General features: G+C 42.1%; 1 protein-coding gene across 6 annotated transcripts in view; it reads right to left on the reverse strand.

Moving 5' to 3' along the window:
- The window catches only part of ASAP1 (ArfGAP with SH3 domain, ankyrin repeat and PH domain 1), a 194,109-nt gene that overhangs the window by 37,374 nt on the left and 132,586 nt on the right, over window positions 1–24,149 (reverse strand). For all 6 annotated transcript variants that reach the window (XM_060681834.2, XM_087890894.1, XM_060681835.2 and 3 more), the window contains 9 exons: window positions 23,997–24,097; window positions 19,911–19,980; window positions 15,734–15,821; window positions 14,912–14,960; window positions 13,091–13,254; window positions 10,017–10,150; window positions 6,448–6,539; window positions 3,470–3,656; window positions 92–177 (listed from right to left, as the gene is read on the reverse strand). In XM_060681834.2, coding sequence (XP_060537817.1) covers window positions 92–177; window positions 3,470–3,656; window positions 6,448–6,539; window positions 10,017–10,150; window positions 13,091–13,254; window positions 14,912–14,960; window positions 15,734–15,821; window positions 19,911–19,980; window positions 23,997–24,097 — 971 coding nt within the window. The remainder of the gene's footprint in view (window positions 1–91; window positions 178–3,469; window positions 3,657–6,447; window positions 6,540–10,016; window positions 10,151–13,090; window positions 13,255–14,911; window positions 14,961–15,733; window positions 15,822–19,910; window positions 19,981–23,996; window positions 24,098–24,149) is intronic.

The raw sequence follows: 24,149 nt of genomic DNA on the forward strand, positions 1-24,149 counted from the left end.
TGCCCCGAGTTATGCATGTGATTACACCGTACAAGTCAGGAAGACAGTATTTTTAGGCTTATATGCCACCATAAAAACAAACAGCTGTTACCAGTTTTGTACAAGGAAGTCGATCAGATGGAGTGTGGTGTGATCAGCAGTCCGGACTGCTAAATGAAGAGCAGTTTCGCCTGGCTCCTAAAGACAGGAAGAAAAGATGAAAATTAAGAGCTCTGGGATCATTTGTGTCCTCACAGAATAAAAGAGTTGAAAGGGACCTTGGAGGTCTTCTAGTCCAACCCCCTGCTCAGGCAGGAAACCCTACACCACTTCAGACAAACGGTTGTCCAATCTCCAGTGATGGGGCAACCACAACTTCTGGAGTTGGCAAGTGATTCCACTGATTAATTGTTCTCTCTGACAGGAAATCTTCTGAAGTGTTCAGTAAGATGCAAATGATCATTCTCACCCACGATATATTTCTACGGTCCTCGACCTACAACCATTTGTTCACTGACCATTCAAAGTTACAGCAGAACTGATAAAAAGTGAGTTTTATGACCAGTCCTCACACTTATGACTGCTGCAGCATCGTGATTTGAGTGCTTGGTAACTGACATGTATTTATGACAGTTGTAGCATGCTGGGGTCATGTGATTCTCATTTGTGACCTTCCCAGCTGGCTTCCAACTAGCAAATTCAATGGGGGAAGCTGGATTCATGTATTGGCCCTGTGTTTCATTTAACAACTCACTTAACCATCGTGGCAAACAAGGTCGTAAAATCAGGTGCCACTCCCTTAGCAACCGCCTCACTTAGCAACAGAGGTGCCGATCACAACTGCAGTCATAAGTCAAGGATTACCTGTACATGCTACTATCAAAGCAATTTTTTTTTAAAAAAAATATTAATCATCTGATAACAATGAAGGCTGTTGTGATTGCTGCTGTAGAGGATGTAACTGGACACATGTCACAATATGAGTTTAGTTTGCTTATAATGTGGCTGTGAGGCTTGTTTAATGTATGTGTGAAGAAACATCTGGGCCGGGAACAATGACGTCATTGTTCTTCAAAACACAAGGTCAGGCAAATGTCTATGAAGATTCTCAATCATCCAGGTCATGGTTGTCCCAAAGGTGTTTTTTTTCTCAGGAGGATCTTCAGCCAACACAACATACATGCACACTTTAAACCCAAGAATACACTAAGCTTGTCCACCCCAAGGATAAAACAATCAAGACAGAAACTGAGCAATGTGGTATATGCAGTACAATGCAGTGAGCCATGTGCAGATAAGTACAATGGGGAAACAAAACAGCCACTTCATAAACGCATGGCACAACATAGGAGAACAAACCCATCAGGAGAAGATTCAGCAGTTAATCTGCATTTAAAAGACACAGACCACTCTTTTGAAGGCAGCAAAGTCCACCTTTTGGACAGAGAGGGCCACTGGTTTGAGAGAGGGGTCAAAGAGGCCATCCATGTCAAAATTGAACAGGCCTCTCACAACAGAGGGGAGGGATACGACATCATCTATCTCCAGTCTACAACACAGTCCTTTCAACAGTTCCAAGAAGGCTCCACACCAGTTTGCCCCACTGTAATCTTGAGGATACAGATAAACCTCGAGGTGGCTTCAACGACTCTCTAAAAAGAATGCAAATGGCCAGCTGTCTGCAAGGAGTATAAATCCTTCTATTCCCCACCATCCATCTAGAGCTGAAGAAGCTTCTTGGATGAGAAGCGAAATGTCTTCAAAGAAAAAAACAAGAAAACTCCAGTTGCCTCCTGAAAAATGCAGCTTTGGTAGCAAAATAATGCAAATATTCCAGAGGCGTTTGTTTCTTCCAACTTCCTGGGAAACTGTTCTACAGAATTCTGAATGAAAAGATGGCACAGAGAGCAGTATGAAAAGGACAGTGTAGTTCTATGCCAAGCAGAGGAGAGATGCTAATTGGATTTTTGCTTTCAAGCAGGGCATTGAAAAATATGTGCGCGTGGGAAACAAATTACAATAAGCCTCTTTTTTGCATTAGTATTTGTTCAGACAATCAAAGTTTGGCTGCTGAAGGAGATAAGAGTGATACATAATGGAAGGAAAGACAAATGTTTCAGCACCGAACAGGAAGTAAGACAATGATGTGTGAAGTCCCTTTGGTTGTTTGGGCAGGTATACAGGCAGATAAACACCACGGTCATTAAAGTGAATGTGGCAGTCATCAAGTGAATCTATGTATTCCAATGGGTGGGGTTTTATTTTTTGCTGGAAATCAGCAAACGTCATCATAAATTGTGGTCATCTGACCACAGAAAGCTGCAACTGGCTGTAAAGGTGCACAGATTGCTAAGTGACCATCATGACATATGATGGAAATTCCAGCTCCATTATGGTCGTAAATCGAGGACTACCTGGAAGATTATGCAATTGCCTACTTTGTTATATGGAAGTAATAGTTGGATGTATCAGGAGCCAGGCTGAAGGCAGGAGGAACAGCCTTCTTAGCAATAGCACTTAGACTTATATACCGCTTTACAGTGTTTTATAGCCCTCTCTAAGCAGTTTACAGAGTCAGCCTATTGCCACCAACAATCTGGCTCCTCATTTTACCGACCTCAGAAGGATAGAAGGCTGAATCAACCTTGAGCCTGGAGAGATTTGAACTCCCAAATTGCAGGCAGCCGGCAATAAGCAGAAGCAGCCTGCAGTACTGCACTCTTAACCACTGCGCCACCATGGCTCCTAGAAGTGTTTGGTTAACATAGAATGGTCAAAAAACTGAAATCATAGATCTATTTCAATACACACTGAGAGAGAGAGGGAGGGAGGGAGGGAGAGAGAGAGAGAGAGAGGGAGAGGGAGAGAGAGGTGCATTGCTACAAATTATACATTACAAAACCACATTATAAAAAAGACATTGGGACTTTGGAAAAAGTGCAAAGAGCAACTAAGATGATTAAAGGAAGCCTGGAGACAAAAACATATGAAAAACGGTTGCAGGAATCGAGTATGGCCAGTCTAGAGAAAAGAAGGAGTAGGAGGGACATGATAGCAGCATTCCAGTATTTGAGGGGCTGACACCGAAGACAAGGAGGTGAACTTATTTTCCAAAGCACCAGAGGACAGGACAAGAAAGAATGGATGGAAACTAATCAAGGAGAGCAGCAACCTGGAATTAAGGAGAAACTTCCTAACAGTGAGGACAATTAACCAGTGGAACAGCTTGCCTCCAGAAGTTGTGGGTGCTTCATCCCTGGAGGTTTTTAAGAAGACTGCACAGCCACCTGTCTGAAATGATATAGGCTCTCCTGCTTGAGCAGAAGGTTGGACTAGAAGACCTCCAAGGCCCCTTTGCAGCTTCATTCTGATTAAAATATCATGACTATGATGCACTCGTTCTTTTTTTATTTAGCTTTTTTTTTTTTTTGTGCATATGTGTTTCCTCTTAAATGTATGTAAATTCAGATCCCTAGTCTTGAGATCTCACCTGTCCAGGCTCTAAGAGTGGTTCCATTAGTTCAACTCCTTCTGCATAGACTTGAAGTAGTGCAAGTAAATCCTTGGATCTAACAGCCTCTAGCAGTTCATTCAGTTTAGCCGCTGCCGAGGCACAGGTCTTTCTGGAGAACTTATGATCAACGTATTTAGCAGTAATAAATTCTTTGCGGGCAGTCCTGAAAAACCAAACAAAGCAAAAAAAAAAACAAAACAAAAAAAAAAAACCCAAAAACATTAACAGACTGCTTTTTACAGAAATGACCTTATTCAAAGTTACATTTCAGATCAGCCTTTCAGTTTGACGGATTAAACATGAAGAAAAATGAAGACGCAGTTAGTCATCTTTACTCATCTAATCACCATCATCCCTAACGGTCTATTAGTGAGAAGCTACAGTTGGGGAGTGTTGTGCCCTGTCAGCGACCTGTGCAGCTAGTAGCTGTTTCCGACAATGAGGAGGCTGGTGTGGTGCTACTCCAGCTGCCTGTGCAGCTGGCACTCGAGTCGGACAGTGAGGAGGCTGGAGAAGATGTGGTGCCAGAGGCGGGAATTCAGCCAGGGCCTTCAGAACCTCCAGAAGCTTCCATGGGTGAAGAGGAAGAAGAGGAGGAGCCTCTTCTCGATGCACAGGCGCGCAGAGCTGCCAAAAGGCAGGAGTGGCTCCTCAGGAGGAGGTCTCCTCGAGAGTAAGGCTTGGGGCTAATTGGCCACTCCCTTAGCCTATTTAAGGAAGGACAATGACTGAGGCAATTTGCAGGGAACAACTTCGTTCACTCTCCTTCGCGTCCTGATCTTAGTTCTCTGCAAATTGCTTCTGGGCTTTCTGCCAACCATAGTAAGATTACGATTATTTATTCTTTGGATTCTTGTAGGCTGTTAAGAAAGTTAATTAACAGTCTTTGTTTGGAAAAAAAAAACTTATTTAATTTAGTAAATTAAGGTTTGTGCAGACTTTGTGTGTGCTGCGTTCTTTGGGGTCCATAGCTAGGGCAGAACAGGGAGTGTGGAAAACCAGCAACTTCCTTGTCAGCTTTTGGGGCAGCTGTACCTACACATAGCTATAGAGGTTATAGTCACAGTCACTCATGAGTTCATGTCTGGATTACTGCAAAGCACTCTACATGAGGCTACCCTTGAAGAGCATTCAGAACCTTCACCTAGAGCAGAATGAAGATGAATGGACAGGTGTTTGACACAGGTTAACACCATTGCTTCCTTGAGTTGAACTGCTTGCCAATGTGTTTCTGAGTGCAATTCAAGGTATTGCTTATCACCTGTAAAGCCCTTCATGACTTGGGATTGGGTTTACCTATGGGACCACCTTCTCCCCAGTTGTTTCTCCCCATCCAAGTCAGGCAGACAGAGTGGGCATGCTGTGGGTGCCATCAGCCAAGGAACGTCAGCTGGCAGCAATCAGGAGACGTACCTTCTCTGCCATTGCCCTCTGGAATATTCCCCCTTCAAATATCAGAATAGCAATAGCAACAGCGCTTGGATTTATATACCGCTTCATAATGCTTTACAACTCTCTCTAAAAGGTTTACAGAGTCAGCCTATTGCCCTCAACAATCTGGGTCCTCATTTTACCGACCCTGAAAGGATGGAAGGCTGAGAGTCAACCGTGAACCGGTCAGAATCGAACTGCTGGCAGTCGGCAGAATTAGCCTGCAATACAGCATTCTAATCACTACTCCATCACAGCTCTCAGGATAAATTCAACTTGTGGACATTTCACAAGGCCATGAAGACTCCTGGGTCTGTGGCTCTGAGTGTATTAAGGGCCCCATTTCCTAGCTGTATTAACATCCATAGGAACAGTTTTACTTGGCGTGATATACATTTATTTTGAACTGTTTTAATAGTTTTAATTGCCTGAACAGCGAGATAAATTTGCTAATCAAAAATGGTCTATCTTCTTATGATGTTTTTTTATTTTATTTATTTTATTTCGAATTTATATACCGCACCTTCTCCCGAGGGACTCAGGGCGGTATACAGCCAGATAAAAACATACAATACAAACATTAAAAACAATTAAAAGAATATATATTAATTTGGCCCCAGTTTAAAATGACAAACCAATTAAAAATATTTAAAAATATGTTAAGCCAGCCGGCTTGCTGAAAAAAGAAAGTTTTAAGGGCATGGCGGAAGGCACCAAGGTCTTGGATTCTCCTTATCTCTGAGGGCAGTTGGTTCCATAGGGTAGGTGCCCCCACAGAGAAGGCCCTCCCCCTGGGGGTCACCAGCCTACATTGTTTGGCTGATGGCACCCCGAGGAGGCCCTCTCTGTGGGAGCGCACAGGTGGATGGGAGGCCATTGGTAGCAGCAGGCGGTCTCGAAGATAACTAGGTCCTATGCCATGGAGCGCTTTAAAGGTGGTAACCAACACCTGTGCACCAGTGGGTCCCCTTTCTCCGTGGAACCAGTCCCTGGTTCCCAATTGGGGCTGCTGATCAGGGGTGGGTTTCAAAAATTTTTACTACCAGTTCTGTGGGTGTGGTTTGGTAGGCATGGCATGGCTTGGTGGTCGTGGCAGGGGAAAGATACTGCAAAATCCCCATTTCCTCCTGATCAGCTGGGACTTGGGAGGCAGAGAATAGATGGGTGTGGGCCCAGTCAGAATTTTTACTACCGGTAAAATTTCCGCTACCGGTTCTCCAGAACTGGTCAGAACCTGCTGAAACCCACCTCTGCTGCTGATGTACAACACTCAGATAAATCTGATAAGTAAATAATAAAAACTGTATTTGTTTTTATACATCACCCAGAGTAACTTGAGATGGGCAGCTACAGGAATCAAATAAACAAACAAAAAACCTACAGAAGGATCCTGAAGCAGCCCCCCCTATCCAATTTTGCAACTTTCAAAGGAACATGTTATTCCCAAATGAAGTCTTTGATGATTTGCACAACCCTAAAATAGCTGCAAATTCCACTTTTTCTTTTTTTTTTTGGTTACTTACATATCACTTGATGGAGTGGGTTTTGGAGACGGCGTCGGTAAGTTTCCCTCCATAATGTCATTAAAACTATTATTTCCTAGATTCTTGGCCAGCTAAGAAGGAAACAATAACAAAAAAAAAAGCGTGCAATTAAACACATGCCATTAATCTAAGACGTTTCAACCACGATATAGTTTAAGACCATCTGATGTTTAAAAGCTATCCTTCAACACAATTTTATAAATACTGAGAAAAGCAAACGCAAGACTTGATCGTCTATGTCATTGTTTCTCAACCTTGACCGCTGGACGATGTGTGGACTTCAACTCCCAGAATTCCCCAGCCAGCTCTGCTGGCTGGGGAATTCTGGGAGTTGAAGTCCACACATCGTCCAGCGGCCAAGGTTGAGAAACACTGGTCTATGTTCAACAGCCCAGGAGCTGTGCAGAAGTATTATTTGGTCTGTTGTGTGGATTTTTGGATGGTTTAGGGGTGGGGAATTGTGGTGTTTGGGGATTGTTATGTGTGTTGGACCTGGTCTTTGGGTGTTAATGAATTTCGTTGTATAGGTATACTGTGTATACATGTACAATGACAATAAAGTTATTAGTATTATGACCTGCTTTGGTGATCGGAAAATTCAGCCTCTGACAACCCCAAAGGTGCTTTTTCAAAAGACAACTGGATATGGTTTTTTTCCTGCGAAGACATTTCGCTTCTCGTTCAAGAAGCTTCTTCAGCTCTGATCAAATGATGGAGAATGGAAGGATTTTTTTTCTTTCTGAGAGTCGTTGAGGACACTTGGAGGTTTATCTGTCCCCTCAGGGTAACCTGAATGATGCAAATGTTTCTTGGAACTGCTGAAAAGACTGTATTGTAAACAGGATATAGGCAGAGGTGGTATTCAGCCGGTTCGGACCAGGCGAACCGGTTAAAGGCGAACCGGTAGCGGCAACTGCAGATGGGCCTGCTCCCCCTCGCCCCGTCCTATTTAGACACGTTTAATGCCATCCTATTTAGACACGTTTTCAAGGCCAGGCGCATGCACGGAAGGCACGTATGCGAGAAAAGCACATGTGCAGAAGGCCGGGTGCATGCGGGAAGGCGCACGCGGGGCGAACCGGTGGTAAGAGTATGTGGAAATCCACCACTGGATACAGGTGGTGCTGTATCCCTCCCCTCTGTTGAGAGAGGGTCATTCAATCTTAATGTAGACGGTCTCTTTGTTTTTGTTTTGTTTTTGTTTTGTTTTTATTGAATTTATATACCACCCTACTCCCTAAGGATTCAGGGCACTGAACAGCCATAGAATAAAACATATAAATACAAAATTTAAAATAAAATAAAACGAATTAAATAATTTGGCTGAACAAATTTAAAACCCCAATAATTTAAAAACAAATTTAAAATTTCCATTTAAAAAGGGGAAAGACTTAGGTCAGGCCAGCTTGATGAAATAAGAAAGTCTTGAGCGCGCGACGGAAGGTACGCAGATCCGGGATCCTTCATATCTCCGGGGGGAGCTCGTTCCAGATCGTAGGTGCCCCCACAGAGAAGGCTCTCCCCCTGGGGGCCGCTAGTCGACATTGTTTGGCCAACGGCACCCGGAGGAGCCCCTCTCTATGGGAGCGTACTGGTCGGTGGGAGGCTATTGGTGGTAGCAGGAGGTCCCGTAGATAACCCTTTGACCCCTCTTTCAAACCAGCGGCCCTCTCTGTTCAGAATTTGGATGTTGCTGTCTTCAAAAGTGTAACCCTTGTCTTTCAAATGCAGATGGACTGCTGAATTTTGTACACTCTCAGAAAGAATGCTGACAAGCGGATGAATGCAAGGAGTATAAATCCTTCCACGCTCCACCATTTGATCAGAACTGAAGAAGCTTCTTTGATGAGGAGTGACATGTCTTCAAGGAAAAACAAAGTCCAGTTGCCTTTTGGAAAAAGCACCTTTGGGACAACCGTGACCTGGATGACTGAGAATCTCCATAGACATTCAGCACATTAAATTGTACCTGCTAAGCAACTGGAAACTGCTAAGATATTTTGGTACAGGTGACATATGGTCAGGCAATTGAGTTAACACGCCTACACTAATTACAACTTCTGGTCACTTTTCAAAAGTATTTCTGCAGAGAGCATGTTGCAAACTGTCAAAGCAGTATTTAATCAAGTCCTGGATAATCACTCTTAAATCTGATCAGTGCGAGAATAGTCACAGCTGGCCAGCTGGTCCCCAAAGTTCTCCTCATCTCAACTGCCACCTGCAAATTAGGAGGAGTTGATCATGGAATAATCCTCAACTGCAAATCTGCTCTGTCAGGAGGAATGCAGCCCCAACGAAACAGGATTAGCCTCAGTCCCTGACTCTTAGTTTCATGTTTAGCAATAACACATTTGTTATTTGATTTGTCTTGTCCGGATTCAATTCAATAGGCTTTCCTCAACCCATTTCCGACCTGAGCATGGTGAACCCCATGGAAACTTCCTGAGAACGCCCAATCTCTTAAAAACCACACCATCTTTAGTTTCTGGAAGTAAATCTTCTATATAGGAAGAGGCTCCATGTATCTCCATGGTTTCCTGCCTGGGCAGGGGGTTGGACTAGAAGACCTCCAAGGTCCCTTCCAACTCTGTTATTCTATTCTATTCTATTTTGGATATGGTGTGGCAGACAAAACCAATCTGTTTCGGGACCAGAATTCCCTGGAATACCTCAAACTGCCTCAACTCCAGATTAAACATAGATTTCTGAAGAATTATCAATGCATAATCAGTTTGGTCTAGTTGGGAGAGACAGTTTGATCTAGTGCAGGGATGTCCAACCTCGGTAATTTTAAGACTTGTGGACTTCAACTCCCAGAATTCTCCAGCCAGCTATGCTAGATGAGGAATTCTGGGAGTTAAAAGTTCAGAGGTCTTAAAAGTTGTCAAGATTGGATATCCTTGGCCTAATGCAGGGGTGTCAAACTCAAGGCCCTTAGGCCGCATCCGGCCCGCAATGCCTCTACTAGCGAAAACGGGCCACAGAGGGCCCCCAAGTGGCCTGTTTTTGGCCTGGACGGCTTCCTGTAGCACCCTGCCAGCCAAAATGGGGTGCATGGGGGCTGTTTTGGCTGGCAGGGTGCTGCAGGAGGCCATCCAGGCTGAAAATGGGCCACACGGGGCCGACCCACAGCCCCCCTTTGCCCTGTTTTGGCCAGCAGGGTGCTGCAGGATCTGTCCGTCCCATTTTCTCCCCCCTGACCGGCACGCGGAGGACAACTACAATGCTGATCCGGCCCTCAAAGAAATCCAGTTTGACACCCCTGGTTTAGTGGTTAAGACATCAGGCTAGGAACCAGGAGATCCTGAGTTCTAGCCCTACATAAAAGGGTGAGTGACTTTGGGCCAATCACTCTATATCTCAGCCCAACTCACCTCATCAGAGTTGTTGCTGTGGGGCAAATAAAAAAAGGAAAGAGTAATAGATAGGTTTGTTACCTTAAGTTACTTATAAAAATAATAAAGGTGGAACACAAATGCTAGTTTGTCAATTTTTTCCCCCTTATAATTACAGCAAGTGGATAATACTTATTTCATAAAGCTGTTTACCAAGAGTTCGGATGTTCCTAATTTGTCCAGTTCTAAAGATTGGATTCGAGAAATATGAACACCCATTTCTCTGTGTATTCCGGAACATTCTATACAGGTTAAAATGCCCAGGTTAGTAGAAAGCCAAGTTGGATCTAAAGAAAACGAAAAATAGATAAGAACAATGTTAAAAATCTTCTTTTTTTTTCCCCTTCTTCAGTAACAACGATTTTGGGTACAGATTGTCCTCGACTATGACCACAATGGAGACCAAAATTTCCACTGCTAAGCGAGACAGTTGTTAAGTGAGTTTTGCCCTGTTTTACGACCTTTCTTGCCACAGTTGTTAAGTTGGTTACACAGTTGTAAAGTGAATCTGGCCTCCCCACTGACTTTGTTTGATCAGAAGGTCACAAAAGGGGATCACATGACCAGGGGGCACTGCAACCGTCATAAATGTGAGTCAGTTGTCAAGTGTCTGAATTTTGATCATGTGCCCATGGGAATGCTGCAGTACTCTTAAATGTGAAAAATGGTCATAAATCACTTTTTTCGTTGCTGCCGTTAACTTTGAACAGTCACTAAACGAATGGTTGTAACTTCAGGACTATCTGTAGTTAATTGTAATTGCAAACACCTAATGCTTCTTGATACGTCTGTTAAACTTTAGACTGTGTATTCAAACACGTTTTAGGAATAGACTCCACATGGTCCCAAACTACCAACTCTGTGAGTTGGGCAGCCATATTTTTTTTTTAAATAAATAGAAAGAAAGGTACAAGACCAACTATCCTTTCTAAGGTAGGTAAATTGAGGGCCCAGTTTGTGAGGGCAATAAGCTGACTTTGTATAAATATAGAAAAGTATGAAGGCTATTGCTTAACGCATTGTAAGCTGCCCTGAGTCTCCGGAGAAGGGCGGCATATAAAAATAAATAAAAATAAAATAAATAAAAATAAAAACTATATGGCACACCCTGCCATACATCAAAAATATTTCGGAAGCAGTAGAATGCAACTTCCGAGACCTACAAGTGGGCATCGCACACCACCCAGAGGCTACCATATGAGGGCAAATCATGCATTGCTAAGATCATTTGGAGGTAGAAGATATTTCTTAGATAATCTACAGGATCTCCTTCATGGATTGCCCCTGTGACCATGAAGGACAGAAGAGGAGGAAGCTAATCACCAGATTGCAAGAACACAAGTGGTCAGACAACGAGACGCGATCTCATTGGTGGTCCACCAGCAGCCTACGGAGCTGGCAGCGGAGTTGGACAATGAGGAGGCTGGGGAGGAACATGGGCTTGTCCTGGAATCTGGAAAAGGCTCGGACGAGGGTTCTATGTCAGAGGCAGAGAAAGGGCCATCTGGGAGGTATGTGCTGCCTCCGGAGCCTCCACAGTTGGACATCAGCAAGGCAGAGGAACAGGGGGAGCCTGTTCCCAGTGCGCGCATGCACAGAGCTACTAGAAGGCAAGAACAGTTAAAACAAAAGGGACGACTCGGGAATAAGGCTTGGAGATGACTGGCCCCTCACATAAAGACTTAAAAGAGGAGTGAAGGCACGTGGGCCTTTGCAGGAAGCAACGTTGTTAATTCTGTGCAGTTTAAAGTCTGAAGCTTTGTTCGATTCTGGACTCCGTGTGGCTTTGCCAATTAGGTCTTTGGCAGCGTGTCAAGGGAGATAAAGGTGGGTGATTATCAGCCTTATCCCGAAGGATTCTTTACAACTATTTGGGACTCATCTGTGAATGAACAGAATTCACAGCTGTTAAAATAAAAGAGGTTTTTGGGACTACTCGTGTGTTTTACTGACTCAGGAAGCCTAGGTCAGAACAGGTAGCCTCACATTGCAATGAACAAGGATGTACATTCAGTTTCACAGCTACCGTGTTTCCCTGAAAATAAGACCGGGTCTTATATTGATTTTTGCTCCAAAAGACGTATTAGGGCTTATTTTCTGGTTAGGTCTTACTTTGGGGGAAATACGGTATTAAATGCACCCATCTGGCTGACAATCTTAACTGGGGTTTATTTTGGGGGTAGGGCTTATATTACGAGCATCCTGAAAAATCATGCTAGGTTTTATTTTCCGTTTGGGTCTAATTTTGGGGGAAACAGGGTACTAAGATTGTTGGCAGAGCAGATACAAAAACAGCCAGGGAAATGATTGCAGCCTGGGAAAGACGCCCCTTGTCAGTCAACAGGAATGCTTATTTATCATTAGCTAGGAGCCCAAGGAAACAACAGCCAATGGCTTAATAGCTGGCCATCAACACCCCAATCAAAAGAAAAAGCCAGACACAATGGAATAGCCCAAAGGACATATTCTGTAGGGAGAGAAGTTCCCTGAGGATGGACTCCAGCATGAGTCTGAAAGCTCAGACGACTAAATCTCTGCTCCTGGTGACCGACCCAGATTGGACCTTGCAATTGTTGTGACCTAGGCTTCCTTAGTCATTAAAACACACAAGTAGTCCCAAAAACCTCTTTTATTGCAACAGCTGTGAATTACATTCATTCACAGCTGAGTCCCAATTAGTTGCAAAAAGTCCTTCGGGATAATCACCAACCTTTATCTCCCTTGACACGCTGCCAAAAGACCTACTTGGCAAAGCCACACAGAGTTCAGAATCAAACAGAGATGCCGACTGGGAACAGAATTAACAACGTTGTTTTCCTGCAAAGGGCCCATGTGCCTTTACTCCTCTTTCAAGCCTTATGGGAGGGGCCAATCATCTCCAGGCCTTACTCCTGAGTCGTCCCTTTAGTTTTAACTGTTCTTGCCTTCTGGCAGCTCTGCGTATGCGCGCACTAGGAACAGGCTCCTCCTGTTCCTCTGCCTCTCTGATGTCTGACTCTGGAGGCTCTGGAATCCGCGCATCACTCCCAGATGGCCCTGGCCCCATCTCTGCCTCCGATGCAGAGCTCTCATCCGGGCCTTCCCCAGACTCCAGGACTGGCCCATGTTCCTCCCCAGCTCTCCTCACTGTCCGACTCCGCTGCCAGCTCCGCAGGCTGCTGGCGGACCACAACAGCAATAAATAAACACGTTTCCTAATTAAGTATTGTTAAAGTACACCCAAGTACCTGGTGATCCGCAGTCACAACAGACATCATTTCCAGCCAATCTCTGAATGTCATCGATGATGGCTTTTGTAAGGTCTTCTAGACTGTTCTCCCCTGTGCTCTGTTCTCCACGGAAGGCCATATTTAAAGCTTCTTCTTTGCTGTTGGTCAGTACTGATATCCACCTATAATAAGACAGAAATGATCACATCATTTACCCAACTATAAAAGAAATACAACAGGGAGGAACAGAATAGGAAAACTGCTCCCTATTCTTATTTTATTCCATCTCCTTCAAACTTTGAAGGAGGTGAAAGAAGAAAATTTGGAAGACAATACAGGTAGTCCTTGACTTATGACCCAATGGAGCCCAACGTTTCCATGGCTAAGCAAGACAGTTGTTAAGTGAGTTATGTCCCATTTTACGACCTTTTTTTGCCACAGTTGTAAAGTGAATCACTGAATTGTTAAGTTCAGTTCATAAATGAATCTGGCTTCCACATTGACTTGGCTTGTCAGAAGGTCACAAGAGGTGATCATATGACCCCCGGGACACTGCAACCGTCATAAGTACATGCCAGTTGCCAAGCATCTCAATTTTGATCACATGGCCATGGGGATACTGCAATGGTGGTAAGTGTGAAAAAGGGGTCATAAGTCACTTTTTTCAGTGCTTGTAACTTCGAACGGTCACTAAACGAATTGTTGTAAGTCAAGGACCACCTGTATATATGAGATAATTTTTCCATTTTCTAGTATGTATAAACTCTGCATATCCATTTAACTGAGATTAAAAACCTTCAAGTAGAAAAAACAAAAAAATAAGATTGGTTAACTGGGGTGTGTTTTTTTTTTTGGTTTTTTTTTTTGAGTGGTTGCTTGTGACTTTACATACAGAGGCTTTGTACTTGTATGAATGTAATTTAATATATTCCAGAGCCCGGTTTTTACGTGTGAAGGATCCACATGTAAATTTGCCCAAAAGATTTAAGAGATGCTTATTTTCATGTGTCCCTTGAATCGCAAATATTTATCAAGTTCTATATAAAGATGTTCTCTGTGCATCACAAATATGAGAAATGCTGCTTATTCCAAAATCAAGGGGAGAACTGATGCTTCACGGACCTCATTTAACTGTGATCCATCTAACTTACAGCTTTAACATGTACTTGTCATTAAAGTGAAAAGATTTCAATCCTGCGGTTCCAATTTTATGAGAATTAAAATGGTACTGTGGTTAAGGAGGGGGCGCGATGGCTCAGCAGTTAAAGATGCTGAACCAGTCAACTGGAAAGCTGACACACTGGGTTGGAGACCCTGCGCTGCACAGTGGAGTGAGCTCCCATTCTTTGCTCCAGCTCCTGCCCATCAAGCAATTCAAAACTATGTGCAAATACGAGTAGATCAGGGGTGTCAAACTCAATTTCATTGTGGGCTGCATCAGGGTTGTGTTTGACCTGGGGGGGGTTGGCCAGGGGGGGCTTGACCAGCTTGACATCACTCGTGTTGGTGTGCCTGTGGTGGCCTGAGCGCTCTGGCAGCAAAACAGAGCTCGCAAGCAGCGCTCCTAATAAATAACTGGATTTTTGTTGAAAACTGACTTGAGGCTCCTGCTTTTATTAGGGCGTCAGTCGGAACCTTGACCTCCTCTTTAATTTTACAGAACTCTCTAGAATGACATGCTAGAGGGAACATAACCTGGAAGGCGATGAGTAGGCATTCGCATTGTGTGAAGTAGCTAAAATATACGCCCATGTTGCCAGCCGACATTAATCTTGTTTATTATTGGACAAAAACAAAAAAAACTTTTCTAAAAAACTCCAGGAATGAAAATGTTCTTACGCGACATAATCCTGCTCATCTTCTGCCTGAAAATGGTACGTTCTGTTATCTGGAACATAAACATGCAAATCTTCAAAATAATGAATGTATTAATTGCATTCTTAGAGGGAAAAAAAAATATTTAAAGCCTTAAAAGTCAACATTTAGTAACTAAGGACATATGCTGAAATGAGTCAGGGAACCTTCAGAAGTTCTATTTTCAGTAGAAAACATTTTGTTCACTTTTTTTTTTTTTTTTTAAAAAAAAGAGCTAACTTGCTCTTACAAAAATATGCAGGCAAGAATTGTTCTAAATCAGAGGTGGGCAATTATTTTTCCCAAGGGGCCACATGAGAAACTGGGACTGTTATGGAGGGCTGACACCTCCCCCTCCTGCCTCTGCCCTATCCCAATACCACCACTGCGTCTGACCTCTGCCGCCAACTCTGCCGATGCCCCACCCAAACCGCCAATACCGTGGGCTGGATTGGGACCATCCACAGTCCAGATATGGTCTAGACACTATAAAATGCCCAGGTCAGTTCTAAATAGATACATTGTAGGAGATGACTAGGCTGAATCTGAGGGAGGAGTCAAACATGTCATAAGTCTCACAACCCTGCGCGCCCACAAGAAATTTAAGTCCAGTCCATCTTGAATGCCTTTTTTATCTCCCGCTCATTTCCCTTGACTGTTAGTTGGTCAGATTCTTGTAGAGTTTAGGCTTGCCTGAAACTCTTGATTTCCCCGGCGCTTAACATGTATATCTTCCAACAACTGTTCAAGGTAAACCCAATCCTAAACAACCGTTTAATATGCAAGTAATTAACTTTAAAGACATACGTGATATCAGGTCAAATGATTTCTTGTCTTCGGCGTTTGGTTTCACTTGGCATGTAAGCAGGTTTAATTTAGCAGGTTGCCTGTTTGACTTAAACATAAGAAAAACACAATTTTATTTTGCTTAATGTTTGTTTCATTATATTTTTAACTTAAAGATCATTCCTGCACAGATGCTATATTTTTTTTCCTTGTCCATTACTAAATGTATTGACATTTTCATCTGCATCAATAGTCCTTGGTGGCTAAAGGTGCATTAACAGAAATAAAGATTTTCATCTTATCTGCAAGTCATTACTGAGAAACGTTAGAATGCTTGGGAGACTGAGATTGGTTTTTTTCATGAGATGGCAGGAGGCATATTAATTTTCTTTTCTTCTGTTCAATTGTGTCTGATTCTTAGAGACTGCCTGGACAGATTCTCTGTAATTTTCTTGGGAAGGTTTTTCAGAAGTAGTTTGCCATTGCCTCTTTCCTAGGGCTCGGAGAGACACTGGCCTAGAGCCACCCAGCTAGTTTTGTGCCTAAGGTGGAACTAGAATTCACAGTCTCCTGGTGATTGGTCCAAAGTCATCCAGCTGGCTTTCAAGACTAAGGTGGGACTAGAACTCTCATTCTCCTGGTGATTGGTCCAAAGTCATCCAGCTGGCTTTCAAGACTAAGGTGGGACTAGAACTCACAGTCTCCTGGTGATTGGTCCAAAGTCACCCAGCCGGCTTTCAAGACTAAGGTGGGACTAGAACTCACAGTCTCCTGGCGATTGGTCCAAAGTCACCCAGTTGGCTTTCAAGACTAAGGTGAGACTAGAACTCACAGTCTCCTGGTGATTGGTCCAAAATCACCCAGCTGGCTTTCAAGACTAAGGTGGGACTAGAACTCTCAGTCTCCTGGTGATTGGTCCAAAGTCACCGACCTGGCTTTCATGGCTAAGGTGGGACTAGAACTTTCAGTCTCCTGGTTTCTAGCCTGGTGCCTTCATCACTACACTAATCTTGCTCTCCATTACTTGATTGCGGTAGTCTAAAGGCTACACTAAGTACATTGTTAGAAAAAGAAAACGGAAATACTCATAGAGGAACAGAATCATTAGTTTAACTTTTTAAATCAAAATGGGCTTGGTTATTAATGATTTGTAAAAATAAGTTCTACACAACACTGGTAAAGAAAAAGAAGTCCCTTTCAAGCCTTCTAGAAAAACTGTTTCTTTCTCTGTTTCTTTTTTTAAAAAAACCATATCAATTTGGCCAGACATGGATGGAGATACAGTACATCATTTTGCAGCTATACCTGTTCAGCTGAAATATTGAGAAGAAATTATTTCTTCTCCAATCCATTAGGAAAACTACCCCACAACTACTAATGACAGCTTGTTCTTGAATTCAGGTAGCCCTCGACTTACAACCACAATTGAGCCCAAAATTTCTGTTGTTAAGCGAGACATTTGTTAAGTGTTGAGTTTTGCCCCCATTTTCCACAGTTATTAAGTGAATCACTGCAGTTGATAACTTAGTAACACGGTTGTTAAGTGAATCTGGCTTCCCCATTGACTTTGCCTGTCAGAAGGTCACAAAAGGGGATCACATGACCATGGGGACACTGCGACCGTCATAAATATGAAACAGTTGTCAAGCAACTGAATTTTGACCACATGATCATGGGGGAATGCTGCATAGGTCGTAACTGTGAAAATGGTCATAAAGTCATATATTTCAGTGCGGTTGTAACTTCGAACGGTCACTAAACGAACTGTTGTAAGTCGAGGACTACCTGTACCAAATTCAGCCTCGTTTTCCAGAGACATTTGGAAAACGGGTCGAACACAAGGGGGCGATATTCACTCAACTCTGACAACTAAATCAGAATTAATCAGACTGGAATTTTTCCTTGCTATTTTCTAACCCCTTTGAAGCAACTTTGGCTCAAAAGCTGTAAACCTGATTTAACGCTTTAAACGCTCTGTTTTAAGTCAGGGTGTCTCACTGAAACCAATGAAGCTATTTCTCCTAATGATGATCGTTGAGTGATGACGCAGAATTGCAAACCTCCTAAATTTTGAATTTCTTCCATATAATGGAACACATCTAACTATCAATTTTTTTCCCCCCAAATGCTAAATTTCCCTGGAGCGTGCCTTCTATGGGCTTGAAGTGAAATTCTGGCTAGGATAGCTACCAAGTGTTATGAGAGCTAATAACAAGGAAGACTCCTAATACCAAACCTCTTAAATGAAGGACTATATTTAAATTAATTGCGTCGACAATAGATTTGTTGATCTACTTCAGGCTATTATTCTTCAGCCTTAATAATCCAAAGCATTTCATGCATTACAAGGCACATGTGCATTTTCAGCTACATGTTATGAATAATGGTTTGCAAAGAAAAATACGCATTTACAAATTTATGCCCAGTTTTGATAAGTTACCAGAAATTTAGCAGAACTCAAATTAGGCTATTATGAAGTCTGTAGAATCTCAACTGAAAATAGGACACTATGAAGTACATGTAGTCCTTGACTTACGACCACAACTGAGCCCAAAAATTTTTGTTGCTAAGTGAGATGGTCCCATTTTATGACCTTTCTTGCCACAGTTGTTAAGTGAATCACTGCAGTTGTTAAGTTGGTAACACGGTTGTTAAGTGAATCTGGCTTGGCTTTGCTTGTCAGAAGGTTGCAAAAGAGATCACATGACCAGGGGGCATTGCAACCGTCATAAATGTGAGTCAGTTGTCAAGCGTCTGAATTTTGACCATGGGGATGCTGCAAAAGTTGTAAGTGTGAAAAACTGGTCATAAGTCCACTTTTTTCGGTGACATAACTAGAAACGGTCACTAAATGAATTGTTTTAAGTCGAGGACTACCTCTATGACAGGTAAAACAGTTTTTCAAGAAATGCAATGTTCATTTTTGCTCCTCATAGTATCAAGAATTCACAAAAAAAAAAAAATTATAATAACAGAGAAGTAGCTTCTCCATAGAAAATGGTCCCTTGAGAAATATTCCATGTCTCTCTGTAGACACTATTTCTTTTCACTGTTCCTTGAAGACAGAAATTGTCTTCATAAGTAGTCCTTGACTTACAATCCTTTGTTTAGTGACTGTTCAAAGTTGTAACCGCACTGAGAAAGGTGAACTATGACCCCTTTTTCATACTTATGACCATTACAACATCCCTGTCTTCCCTTGATCAAAATTCAGACACTTGGTGTTCTGCCCCAGCTACGGATCCCAAAGAACGCAACACACACAAAGTTTGTACAAAACTTAATTTACTAAAATAACTCAGTCTTTTTCAAAACAAAGGCTGTTAATAAACTTTCTTAACAGCCTACAAGAAATCAAAGATAAAGTAATCACAATCTTACGAAGGTTGGCAGAAAGCCCAGAAGCAATTTGCAGAGAATCCAGACGCGAAGTAGAGTGAACTAAAGTTGTTCCCTACAAATTGCTTCAGTCGGCATTCCTCCTTAAATAGGCTATGGGAGTGGCCAATTAGCCCCAAGCCTTACTCTCGAGGAGACCTCCTCCTGAGGAGCCACTCCTGCCTTTTGGCAGCTCTGCACACCTGTGCATTGAGAAGTGGCTCCTCCTCTTTGTCCTCTTCACTTAAAGGAGCTTCTGGAGGTTCTGAAGGCCCTGGCTGAATCCCTGCCTCTGGCACCACATCTTCTCCAGCCTCCTCATTGTCTGACTCGGGTGCCAGCTGCACAGGCTGGCACTCGCAGCACCACACCAGCCTCCTCGCTGTCAGAATCAGCTACAATCCGCACAGGCCGCTGACGGGCCACAACACTTGGTAAGCAGCATGTATTTATGACAGTTGCAGTATCCTGGAGGGCGGGAGTGTCCCGTGATCAGATTTTGTGACTTTCTGGCAAGCAAGGTCCACGGGGAAACCAGTTTCCATCAAAAAATGCCCATTTGAAATATTGGATTCGCACTTGTAATTATTACATTCATTTAAGGATCACAGCAAAAAAAGTCTTAAAATCACTTCCGGTCACGTGGGCACTTCAAGACCAGTCCCAACCTGGGATTGTAAGTGGAAGACAACAGTATGGTTCTACTGCTATTCAGTCAAAAATGAAATTGATCTGATCTGATCTAATCACTAACCACCTTGATATTAACTTCACTTCACAGTGTGGGGATAATCATTTACAATATAAAAAGACTACTCACAGTTGCATGGGAAATGGTCAGGATGCCATTTTTAACTGTGCATTTTCTTCTCTGCCAAACTTTCCGGATGCTGATAAAAAAAAGTAACATGAATCAATGAGGTATTGTTCAAAATTAAGATTTGTTTCCCCCATCAGGTGCTGCAGAACAAGCAAGCGCAACCTAATATACCTCATGCATTTGTCAGAAATATACACAATGTGTATTTAAATGAAAAAAAACAACACTATATTACTCGAGTACACAAATAAGACTACTGATAGAAGAGAGTATTTGTAGCTCAGGGTAGAACCGTGGAGTCCTTGGTGCTGTCTGAGCTGGGTTGTTTTCTTGCAGATGTTTTATTACCAAACTAGGTAACATCATCAGTGCCCTCATAATGAAATGTCTGCAAGAAAACCACTAAGCTCAGAGAACACCAAGGACCCAACACAAACAGGACTTTTCTTCATATGCGATTTTCAACGCCCGGTTGAATTTCTTGAGTTATATATAAGCTGGGTGCAGTGACACACTACCAAACAGTCAAACCAGTGGTGAAATCCATTTTTTTTTACTATCGGTTCTGTGGGCATGGCTTGGTGGGCGTGGTATAGCTTGGTGGGCATGGCAGGGAAAGGATACTGCAAAATCTCCATTCCCACCCCACTCTAGGGCCAGCCAGAGATGGTAATTGCCGGTTCTCCGAACTACTCAAAATTTCCGCTACCGGTTCTCCAGAACTTGCTGGATTTCACCCCTGAGTCAAACAATCTACTATCTAAGAATGGCATTGAAGCTTTTGGGCTCAGTGTTGTCAAAAGTTCAGAAAATGCCTAACTTAACTCTCCCGATGTATATCCCCTCCTTCTGACAAACAAGAAACAATTCATAACAAATAATACTAAGTTGAATTTTAAAAAAGTATTTAAATTGATTCGTGAATAAATAAAAACTTCCGTTAACTGTGAATATTTTTTTCAAAGTGCCTATCTGAGGCATCTCCAGGTTGCAAGAGATCTGGAAATTTTGAAGAATGCTCCTGCATGGCCTAAATACACTAAAAAGAGTAGGAAACAAGCCCGATTTCTCTGCAGGAGATCAGGAGATCTCTTTTGTGATCCAGAGAGTCTAGAGGCCTGATGTGTCCCCCAAAATGAAATCAGGTATCACTTGTGCTGTGACACACTTGTCTTAGGTTTGTTATCACCAGTCTAACAGCTAACAAGTATGTTAGCATAAATATGTTAGTTATATGTTAACAAGTAACAAAAAAAAAAGCATAGGGTTTCCTGCCTAAGCAGGGGGTTGGACTAGAAGACCTCAAGGTCCCTTCCAACTCTGTTATTCTATTCTATTCTATTCTATTCTATTCTATTCTATTCTATTCTATTCTATTCTATTCTATTCTATTCTATTCTATTCTAATCTAATCTAATCTAATCTAGTCTCTATTCCTAGTCTACTTTCTATTTCTATTCTATTCTAAGTTATTCCGAAATTCTGTAAAGGGGCAGGTGCAGACTGTAATTCTGCTTGTAATTCAGCAAAACTGGGTTGAAACAGCCACATTATTCTCCCCAGTGTAACTCCTATTTCTTCCTACTTTATGATGCTGGAAGGCATTTTATTTTTCCTCATGCACAATAGGTACTTCTCTGAAAAGAAAAGGCTGTGTTATTTTTTTTTTCCGTTCCATGATCTACATTTTTCTTTACAAAAGCTCTTTCATTAGGTTTCTTACCCATAACCTCAAGGCCACAGGCCTGCACGTGGCTCCAAAAAAAAAAAAAAAAAGCCTCAATAACTAAGCATATGAGGAACAGCTACATTAATTTATCAATTCAATTAAAGTAACACCAAATTAACATTTAATCGAATGCCATACTGATTTTGGACTTTACCACCGCTAAATTGTACTTTATAGTCAAAGCTATGGTTTTCCCAGTAGAAATGTATGGCTGTGAAGATTGGACCATAAGGAAGGCTGAGCACCAAAGAATTGATGCTTCTGATTTGTGGTTCTAGAGAAGACTTTGGAGAACTGCTTGGACTATCAAACCTGTCAATCCTGTCAATCCTGTCAATCCTAAAGGAAATCAACCCTGACTGTCCTTTGGAAGGACAAAGACTAAAGCTGAAGCTCAAATATTTTGGCCACCAAATGAGAAGAGACCCTGATGTTGTGAAAAATAGAAAGCAGGAGAAGGCGATGCCAGACGATGAGATGGTTAGATAGTGTCATTGATGCAATGAACATGAATTTTGGCCAACTCTCTAGAAGACTATGGAGGACAGGTGGACCTGGTGTGCTGTGGTCCATGGAGTCGCTAAGAGTCGGACATGACTTAACAACTAAACAACATCAACAAGCTGCCCTTCCTGATGCAAAGGTGGATTAGTTTTAATTTGTACAACATTTTGCCTAACATCAGTAGTCCTTTATTCATAGAAATTACTGGCTCCCCTACCAGCACACACTTGGTAAAGGTAAAGATAAAGGTTCCCCTCGCACATATGTGCTACTCATTCCTGACTCTAGAGGGCGTTGCTCATCTCCATTTCAAAGCCAAAGAGCCAGCGCTGTCCGAAGAGATGTCCGTGGTCATGTGGCCGGTATGACTAAACACCAAAGGCGCACAGAACGCTGTTACCTTTCCACCAAAGGTGGTCCCTATTTTTCTACTGGCATTTTTTACGTGCTTTCGAACTGCTAGGTTGGCAGAAGCTGGGACAAGTAATGGGAGCTCACCCCGTTACGCGGCACTAGGGATTCGAACCGCTGAAATGCTGACCTTTCGATTGACAAGCTCAGTGTCTTAGCCACTAAGCCACCCTGTCCCTATATACACTTGGAAGTCTTACTAATTTCAGTTCAAAGTTTTAGAGCAGTGGTGTCCAACTCTGTCAATAATTTTATAGTTCGGTCTTTATCTTTTAATGAGATGCTTGTTATTTTTGCATTATTGATGGATTGATTTAGTAGAAAGGCTGTCATCTTGCGTTAAATTGTTGCATATTCCGATCCCTCTAAAACAGGAGTGTTCAACAACTTTTGGCAACTTTAAGACCTGTGGACTTCCAAGTTCCAGAACCGTGGCTGGCTGGGGGATTCTGGGAGTTGAAGTCCACAGGTCTTAAAGTTGCTAAAGTTGTTGGACACTCCTGTTTTAGAGAGATTGCAATCTGCAATAATTTAATGTGGGATGACAGCCTTTCTACTATATCGATCAATAAATAATGCAAAAACAAGCATCTCATTAAAAAATAAAGACCGAACTTTAAAATTATTGACATGTTTACTCATATTTCTCAAGATCTGAGTGAATTATCACATTCCACTGGGTTATAATAAATGGAGTTTGGGCAGAATCTTTAATTATACCTAACTCCTTAATCTCTCTATCAGAGGTTGAAAGAGATTGATTCTTTTTTTTTTTTTTTTTTGGGTGGTGGGGATTTGTGACTGATCAATAACCACAATAAAACAGGCCGCCTTCCTATGCAGCTTTATTTTTCTGATTTATGGGCAAATAATCTTGAGACTCCACAGTGCTCAGCTATGAAATGGGGCATTATGGTTAAGAGTGCTTGGTATCACGTCAAGTTTCTTTATTGTGCGTTTTTATTTTTTCAGGAGTATGTACATTGTGCCAGCTTAGGAAGAAAAAAACTTATTTCAATACATGCCGATTTATTTTTTAAATAAACAAAGCATGAACATTGAAAAGACTTACAACTTTTCTTTCCTTTTTCCCTTTTCTACCCCTTTTCTTTTCCTTCCCCTATTTTTCCTATTATTTGCTTTTGTATCTTTTGTATTTTGTATTATAAACTTAAAAAAATACCTATTTATTAGCTATATAAAAAGATTTATACCCTAGTTCTCAACCAACCACATGCTTCTCTTGAATTGCTGTGAGATGTTTGGTTGGACAAGAATCAGAGGGAAAAGGTCTCACCAGCATTAACAGAAGCCAATTTTTCAAACCCTGGAAGTTTTAGAATGTAATAAATGGAATATAAAAGAGAGTTTTGCATTAAAAAAAAAAGTTTTAGAGTATTAATTCACTCCATCTGTCAAAGATCGCAGTCTGAAATCCGTACCCATCACTTTTCTTTAAAAGGTATCCTTTCTTTTCACTGCCATATTCTTTATTTCCCTGAAGTTGATGCATGCTATATCCTCCTTGCCGGCTCTGTGAATCCTAGACAAAAAGAAAGGGACAAATATATTGATATTTTCCTTCCTCTTGATTA

Source organism: Pantherophis guttatus, chromosome 3, assembly GCF_059756535.1.
Source record: "Pantherophis guttatus breed Tessera chromosome 3, ASM5975653v1, whole genome shotgun sequence".
In the NCBI taxonomy this organism is placed as follows: domain Eukaryota; kingdom Metazoa; phylum Chordata; class Lepidosauria; order Squamata; family Colubridae; genus Pantherophis; species Pantherophis guttatus.